The following is a 9,108-nucleotide window of genomic DNA, read 5'->3' on the forward strand; positions in this document are numbered from 1 at the left end:
CCTTGATGGATTTGTTGCTTACAAAAACGCAGCCTTTTGGCTTCACAATACGTTAACTGATGAACTAGAGTCTTGTAGATTACTTGTGGATTATCGTGATGTTTTTATCAGCTGTTTGGACTCTCATTCTGACGGCACCCATTCACTACAAATGATCTATTGGTGAGCAAGTAATGTAATGCTAAATTTATTTTGATTCCTTAAATGTGCAAAGAGTGCTAATTTTCAGCAACACCTGAAAACTCATCTCTTTCATGACCATTTGACAATCTTAAATAAAACAACAACAACAACTTTGCTTTCTCTTTCCTTAATCCTCCCGTCTAGCTTGTACTAACCTGGGCTGCGTTTCTCGATAACGATTGATTTTAGCGCTTAAGAGCGTTTTCTACGAGTCAATTTACGATCGTTCGTTATTGTTTCACGTGCGTTTCCCAAAAATGCACTTAACACAGTCGCACGTAGCCGTACTTTAAGTGATACTTAGGAGTCGCTATCCGTTTGTCAAGTGCTGAAATGTCACCTTATAGAATGGCTGCCCTTTTTAATTATTTAATTTATAAATTAATAATAAAAAAAGTGTAATAACGTGTACAATAAAGTACAATCAAATCATTATATTATAATCACACTGCACTTGAATAAAGTTAAATGTGTAATCTGCCGATTGTCCTGCAGGTGACCGCATAAATCTGTCTTCTTACGATGCACTTAAGGCTTTACGATTACTCCAGAGCACTCGTAGATCTACGATGATTTTCAAGTGCTACTTAAGTTACGATGCTTTTGGGAAACAGACCGTAATAGCCTATTAAGATCAGTCGTACGATCGTTTTTACGAACTTCTTAGGCTTACGAAGCTTTTGGGAAACGCTGCCCTGGTTGTTTTTTTGTGAGACATCTTTATCTATTAGCTACCTGTAGCTAAGAAGCCAAGAGGCCAGTTGTTCCCCTGAGGTCCAAGACTCCACTTCCACAGTTAACCTTTCCTCTGAAAAATAAAAACAGCCAACATTAAATAACTGGAATACTTTCACAATACATTCATACTCCAATATATTTAATATCATTTATTCTCTTAAAATGAACAGTGCAAATGGGAATCCAATATTATTGCTCATTACAGCTCATCAGCTCAGTTTTCTAAGAAAACTACAGTCCTTACCATTGAAAGTGTTAACCTCCACCACCATCTTTCCTTTTCTCTGATTGGCTGTCCACTCGAGTTGACTCGGAGGGTGTCGTCTGCAGGCAGGGAAGGGGAGCTGGAGGGATGTGAGGAGCTTGTGCTGGCACAGAGAGCGGTACTCCTCTGGACCTCGGTCAGACACGTACCTGACAATCATAATACATACTTTTTTATTTGTATTACGAGCACTTCCTGTGTTTATTTGCCTCTTTAAGATGAATGGCTTGTTGTATTCCTCAATTGTGAGTCGATTTGGATAAAAGCGTCTGCTAAAATGAATAAATGTAAATGTGCTGCCATTACAACTAGCCCCACTACCAGGGTGAATGGGTGAATTGAAACAGGTGGGTTGGGATGTAACACAGTGGAAAACATATAGAAATAAGTTTAAATTTTGCATTTTTGTTAATCAAATTGATGTTTTTTTTTTTCAGAATTATATTCCAGCCCCCATCAACCTTGCCCAAACTTCAGCCCAACTTCAGCACAAACAAGTTGGAAAAAATTATTGAGCAAATATACATAAAGCAGTGTGTAACTGTTATCATTGATCTACTATTATAGTTTCTATTAATATTTTGAATTAGATTTAATTTTTATATTTTCTGGTTTCATTTTAATTGTAATATTTTAGTGTTTTTGTTGTATTTATTATATGTATATCTATATAATTTTTCGGTTTTAGTCTTAGTTATTTTAGTACTTAAACTAAACAAAAATGAGAGAAAATTAGTGTTTTATATACTCTCTCTCTCTCTATATATATATATATATTGTGTATATCATAAAGAGGCAAATATGCTTATTGAGATGTTAGTTCTGTAGTTTATGTGACATCAGTTAATCCATGATTGCAAATGAAATTATAAACTAGAAATGAAGTTTTGATATTTTTAGATGTTTTTTTTTTTTTTTCCTTTTTAGGGGTTCAAGCACATCGTGCTGAAACCCTATTGTAATTATTTTTCTTTTCATACACAGAACCTTACAGCATCTACACTACTTGTACCTTATGGGGTTGGTGGTCATGTATGATACCCGTTTCTCAGTGGTTAAACTGAAGGTGTTCAACTCAGCCCATGTTACAACCGTCCCTGATCTCCCCTATTATTCAGGATACAGAATTCAATAGGACGTCGATCCCAGGTCAGTTTCTTTTGGCAGTGAGTCCGCTCTGAGTGATCGAGCTCATCACAGTGACCTGGGAACTCATCCGAGAGGCTTTTGGTGATCCGCAGGGAGATGAATGCAGGGGTAGATTGTTAACGCAACATGTGCTTTTGTATGTGCGCGTCAGTTTATGTGTCAGAGTAGGCTATAATATCATCTCCGAGCGAGTGTTAATATCTCTCTTCTTTGGCTCCGTGTCTTACGGTTCAGAAGGATGTAACCTCTGATCACTTCTGACACACCATTGTTTGACTGTCGGCAGAATTAAATGATATCTCTCTCTCCTCTCTTTTCTTCCGCTCTCCAAACGGAATTCCCAGTCTCCGGTATGTTACTCTTTCACAGAAAGGCTTGTCAAGTATAGAAATGCAATTTCACTGATTCAAGGCAATTACCTTGGAGCCTCTCTCCTCATCAGGATGAAGAAACTACAAAGGCACAGATGGAGGCTGACTCTTGTAAAGGAAAGAGCTTGAGGCAAAGATCCGCAGCAGCCCCACTGACACTTGCGTGGTGATGACTTAAATCGCTCAAGCGCTCGAGACAAAGAGGAGGAGAGAATCCTAATTACCCACCATCACTTGCATCATCCTCAATTTGCTGTGAATGTGGTGGGAGAGAGAGGAAGGAGAGAGAGTTTTTAGTACATATTACATAGTGTGTGAACTGCGGTGCCACCCACTAACTTTAGTGGAATCTTGGCTGTTTGTTTCCCTCGTTTGCCAATGTAGTATGTTTTACTGAAGTCACAGGAAAAGACAGGGCAAGGTATGTTTTACTCCTAGACCAGCATTTCTGGCCTGTTGAGGATTGTACTCAGCAATATTTAGTGTTATTATTGCGACAGCATGCTGAAGGATAATATCCAGCGGTCGCCTTCATTTGCGCACCGAGACCTCTGTTGTTGTAGTTTGAGTGCAAAGCAATGTCCAGTTTAGTGCCAAACTGACAGAACTGATAATATGTCAGCTCTGATTTGCACATTTTTTGGGGGGTGAGCTAACTGCTTTCAGACCATTCACCAAATTTGAGCTGATCAATTCAACACTGCAACCTCTTCTCTCAAACTCTTTGCCTATCTCTTCTAGTGATTTTGAGTTCCCCTTGCCCCCACCCTCCCCACCCTCCCCACCCTCCCCGGCTTGTTAAACTGACAAAACCGCTCTGACTGGCACATTTTTGGGGATGAGGCTGAGCTAACTGCTTTCAGACCATTTACCAAATTTATGTTGATCAATTTAACACTGCAACCTCTTCTCTCAAACTCCTTGCCTCTCTCTCTTCTAGTGATTTTGAGTTCCCCTTGCCCCAGCACCCACCCACCCAATCCCCGGCTTGTTCCCACTAGGCTCCATCTGCTCGTGGAGGGGGCCGCAGCAGCTGCAAAGCCTGAATCTCGCGCTCCTCTGTGCTTGCCTGCCTGCCACTGCACACGAGCACCAGCTGTAAACTAGCCTACGCAGCCTATAGCACTACTGCTCACAGAGAGATTAGGTAGGTGATTAGTTAGTGATATCACAGAGTGGATGGGATTTTAGGTAATACTGGTTAAACAGTATAGAAAATAGGCATGTTTTGGGAGTAATTTATGTCTGAAAAGCTTACTTTATATTCTCAAATAATTAATAACTCGTAGGGTTAGGGTCAATAATATTGGCCTTTGGCCTCTGTGTCATAGTTTTTTTTTTTTTTTTTTTTGGGAAAACAAAAAGGATTTTTTTTATAAGAAAGACTGTAAAATGTTTTTATTCTTAAAAAACACAAAATACATATATATTAAAAAAATTTGATTTGCTTTGATTTATGTAATGTGCATTAGAGGGACTCAGATTGTCGTAAATAGACTTTTCACAACAATAAATTCTTATTCCGCAGAAACAATATGCAGCGTAAAAAATTGTTTTCATCATAACAGCATCTTTGTTTTCATTCGTTTAAGTTACAGTATACACACACAAAATAGTTTGTCATTTCTACTTGTGGGTTATGGGTTTTTGAGTTATGAAAGTCATGAAATTCGAAGTTGAATAAAAGTCTAATGAACTTGGCACTACTTTGTTTCAGATTAAGTGGGTAGTTTTTTTTACATTGAACAAAATGAATCAAGTAAATTACTGCTAATGTTTCTAAATCAAAGGAATATATTAAGAGAAATATTTTGGTGTTAACATGTATTATGCAAAGGGTTGACCTTTTAGTGAGTTTGAAGATTAAGATTGAAGATATATTATATTATATTATATTATATTATATCATATTATTATGTCATATTATTATTGCCATAGAAAGAAAGAAAGAAAGAAAGAAAGAATGAAAGAAGAGCTATAAAGTGTTTTCATTCTTTTTGAAACTTTTAAAATTAGATTCCAATTATTATCTTTGCGTCACTTTGTTCAAAAAATGTGTCATTTTCATAAACCTAACTCCATTAATACAAATCACAGAGAGATTAAAAGTAATATTGGTTAAACAACCTAAACAAGTCCATGTCTGAGTGCATTTTATGTCTGAAAAGGTATAACAGCAGCTCAATAGATCATTTGTATTCTCTGATAATAATCTTTCAGTAATACTTGATGTCTGCTTCTGACCTTGGTGGGTTTTTTTCTTTTTCAAAACAGTAAGGATATGTTTCTTGAACATCTGTGGCACAAAAACAACATATATCTAAAGCATATGCCCATATAATTTAAATAAAATATATTGCTACTGGTATTGCTAACATGTATGAATATATGAAGATTTCTCTGTTAATATTTGTTATGTATGTACTATAGGTTAAAAAGCAATCCGAAGAGATTTTATGGGATATCTATGGATGTCGAATGTATTTTGTGCAAGCTTTCAAAATAGAGGTGCTAAAAACGACCATTCGAAACGAGGAACAGACCAAGTTTGAGGTGTCACCATTCTCGTCCAATGTTGTTCCCGGGAGATTTCTGATGGATGAAATTAAGCACTTCCATCTCCATCTCCCACCTGATCGCGCGCGTATAAATCCCAGTAGCTGATCAGCAGAGCTCAGACATCAAACCGACCCCGCGCGAGCAGAGACGCCAGCGGACACCTCTCTCTCCCTACCCGCTTTAACATTAACAACCGCTCCTCCGGAAACGTGCTCACATTTAAAGCTGCCCATTTTTGGAGCGCTTCCATTTGGGTCTGAGCGCACTTTGACGGATCTGCTGCTGCTGCTGTCCAGTGCTGAAGTTGCATTTCGCCTGTGCGGAACGGCTTGCGCACAACTGAAGCTCCGGAGCTTCCGCGTCTTTCCCCCCCCCGCTCAGGTGTTTGACTTTCAGCCCTACAGGACCAACTCTTTTATTGTGCGGTGGATAGAGCGAGGATATCGTGCTGGAAGAGGCTTTCCGCTCTGCGCTTTAAACATGCCAAGGTCTTTTTTGGTGAAAAAGGTGAAGCTAGATGATTTCTCATCCACTGAACTTGAGCGCGCGTACGGCAGGTCCAGGACCGATCTTAGCTTTCGGATACACGACAAAGGTAAATGCAAAGGAATGCTGATTCCCTTTGATTTAGCGCTCTTTAACTTAATACAAGCAGAGTTTTAGATGCAACCACAATCAAACACATCTGAAATTGCGAAGAATGGTTTTGGGGTTCATTTATGAATTAAACTCTGCAGGAATGAAAGTAGATATCTAGTAGCAGGATTAAGCACCTCTGTGGTTTTGCTTGTGATTTATGTGAAACCATAATGGGAATACAAACATAATTAGTGGGATTCCAGCACTGAAAACGCATGGTAACATTTGCATGCATGCCATATGGAAATCTGCTGCTGGTAACAAAGCTTAACTTCTCAGCAACTTGGAGCCCAGTCACTTCTAGATGAGCTTAGGTGTTTGTTTATTCTGCAAATCAAAGAAACGCTTAGGGCAGCTGCGCACACCACACTGTGCTTATGGTGGTGCCTTTAGAAGGGGGTAATTAATCTCCCACTGTAAAAAAAAAAAAGTGCTATCTGTGCTCATACTGCAAGTCCACAGTAAATGTGGCATCCTTCACAGCTCCACGGATTTGTCCTGAAATAACTCTGGAATAATGTAAAGTCAAGCTGACACCTATTCTGTTTGAAATTCCCTGTAGTGAGTGGTCATTAAGTCTAATTATATTCAAAGAGAAATGCTGAATTTGTTAAACACATAATGAATCTCAAAGAGCACTGGCACAATCTGGTCGCCGGTCGCCTTTGCCAAGGTGGAGATAAATTGAGCGGAAAAGTGACCGTTGCATTGCCGAACCCCATTGTCCTCACCCGATTCCCTTGTGAATATGAATAATTGAATAAAAGATCTTGTTCTCTCCACGCTAGGCTACATCAGTGACTACATCACCCCGGCCGTTTACGATGGAGAAAGTGATGGTGGCACTAAAGTACCTTCTCCAGGACCGATTTACGACAGTAACCACAGCGACTACGGGGCACCTGACTCGGACCAGCCTGACAGCCCGCAATCCGAGATCACATCCGGGTACATCAACGGCGACAACGCAGTGAGCGAAGGTTATGCCGCTGACGCGTTCTTCATCACAGACGGCAGGTCCCGTCGGAAAGTGCTCAGCGGCTCGCGGACCCTCCAGCGGCACACGTGCAACGAATGTGGCAAAACCTACGCGACGTCTTCCAACCTGAGCAGGCACAAACAGACGCACCGGAGCCTGGACAGTAAGATGGCCAAAAAGTGCCCGACATGTGGGAAAGCCTACGTGTCCATGCCAGCCCTGGCCATGCACCTGCTTACCCATGACCTCAAGCACAAGTGTGACATATGTGGGAAAGCGTTCAGCAGACCTTGGCTACTGCAGGGCCACATGCGCTCTCACACGGGCGAGAAGCCCTTTGGATGTGCACACTGTGGAAAAGCGTTCGCCGACCGTTCCAACCTGCGGGCGCACATGCAGACCCACTCCGCGTTTAAGCATTTCAAATGCAAGCGATGCGACAAAACTTTCGCGCTCAAGTCCTACCTGAACAAGCATTACGAGTCGGCGTGCTTTAAAGGCGCGTTCTCGCCGCTCGCGTCCGTCGAGGCGTGACTTCCGTAAGCGCTCACTCCCCCGTCACGTGTTAGGATGATTACGCTATCTTACACAGTTATGTCTCACAATCAAAATGAAACCCAGTAATAGCACAATTTTCTCTATATTTCTTTCTCGCAAAGTTGACCATAAAGGAATATGGAACCTTCGCATGCACTTCAGCACCCGTGTCCTCAAATGACGTTCAGACAGTTCACCTCGGCGCTGCGCAGTGCTTGACTATGACTTGCGTCGAGTGAAGGTTTGAGTGACACCATGTTCCTCATTAAAATAAAACTCTTTTGTATTGTCAGTGGATATTATCATACTGCTGCAGGTGGCCCAAACGTATTCACAATCGAGGTAAACTGGTATTATTTATTTATTTATTTATTTTTTATATATTTATTTTTGTCTGTTTTTATTGCTTCATCTAGGATGTATGATTCTCTATGATGCACTGAAAGTGTGATTGTCATATATTTATTTATTTATTTATTTTAATGATTAATTTGGCCTTTTTCTTTCTCAATAACGTTGCCTTTTGGGTTACGCCAGTCTTATTAACATGCCAAAGCATTTAGATCCATGGTAATAATTTTTTTTTTTTTTTTTTTTTTTTTTCTTTTTTTTTTTTTTTGTATTATTTTTTGTATACCTACTTAATGCATGCAAAAAGAAAAGAAATCTATGCCAATACCACAAAGCTTATAATTTTGCCAAAATGTAGAGATAGTATCAGGGGGCAATATTTCTAGGGGTTCTCATAAGAATATAAAAAGCAATAATCATAATGCATGGTATTTTTGAAAGTAATAAAGTATTACCTATAGCAGTTTTTTCTAAATCAGGTACGGTTTGATCCAATACTCTTAATAAACATTTAAAAATACCACATCAGGGAAAATGCCAATGTAGAGTTTAGTGAGACGAAATCCATAAGTCGAAACCATCTTTCTTTGCTCTCTGCTTATGCACTGCCTGCCTCGAATTTAAACGTAGATTTAGAATGTAGGCCCAAAGTGCTGTAACTCCACTCTAAGCAATTCAGAACCATTCTCTAGAAGTGTGGAACATGCAATGGCTTTTCTGAGGTTAACTCAAAGGGACACGCAAGGACAAGAAAAGGACTCGAGCAATAGGAAGGTGTACCATCTGCATGGCCGTTCTGTAATGCACTCACACTGCATTTCCAGCTCAGCTTAGACGCTTCATTTTCTCCAGTTTGGGTGTCCCTGAGGTTGAACGCACTTCATTGAAGAAATCCTTAAAAAGTAGCACAAAAACCCTAGATTCAGGTAGATGTTACCTAGCTCAATCTTCCTTTTTTATACCTTGAAAGAGGAATAACAGCTCAGTTTGTGAGGTGATCTTCATGTAGATACTCATTTGAAGAGGAAAAACCTTTTTACTGTAGATGAATCCACTAAACCTGTTCAAGAAACAAACAAACAAACAAAAAAATGTCCTGCGACTTTTTGAGCCAATGTTCAAATGATGTAAGCACAAGACACAAGGCATTTTAAGCACTTCATAATAAAGGCTAAGTAAACAAACCGAGTCTATTGCTCATTTGTCCCTGATTATTGCCGTTCCTCTGTGAAATTAGTCTATTAAAGAGGCCAATTAATCTTGGTGAATGAAAATCAATGCACACGCACTGACGAAGCAACGCAGGCCAAGAGATGGGACGGGTGAAAACCTGCTAT

The 9,108-nt window shown here is 39.9% G+C and overlaps 1 protein-coding gene across 1 annotated transcript; it reads left to right on the forward strand.

Moving 5' to 3' along the window:
• The first annotated feature begins 5,349 nt into the window (after nucleotides 1-5,349).
• Nucleotides 5,350-8,040, forward strand: LOC107741724 (transcriptional repressor scratch 1-like). The gene is made up of 2 exons (XM_016554490.1): nucleotides 5,350-5,860; nucleotides 6,693-8,040. Exons 1-2 carry the CDS (start codon nucleotides 5,746-5,748, stop codon nucleotides 7,415-7,417), a joined length of 840 nt encoding a protein of 279 aa, XP_016409976.1. The 5' UTR covers nucleotides 5,350-5,745; the 3' UTR covers nucleotides 7,418-8,040.
• Nucleotides 8,041-9,108: the final 1,068 nt, after the last annotated feature.

Source organism: Sinocyclocheilus rhinocerous, unplaced genomic scaffold (assembly GCF_001515625.1).
Source record: "Sinocyclocheilus rhinocerous isolate Xijiao unplaced genomic scaffold, SAMN03320098_v1.1 scaffold616, whole genome shotgun sequence".
NCBI classification, from domain to species: domain Eukaryota; kingdom Metazoa; phylum Chordata; class Actinopteri; order Cypriniformes; family Cyprinidae; genus Sinocyclocheilus; species Sinocyclocheilus rhinocerous.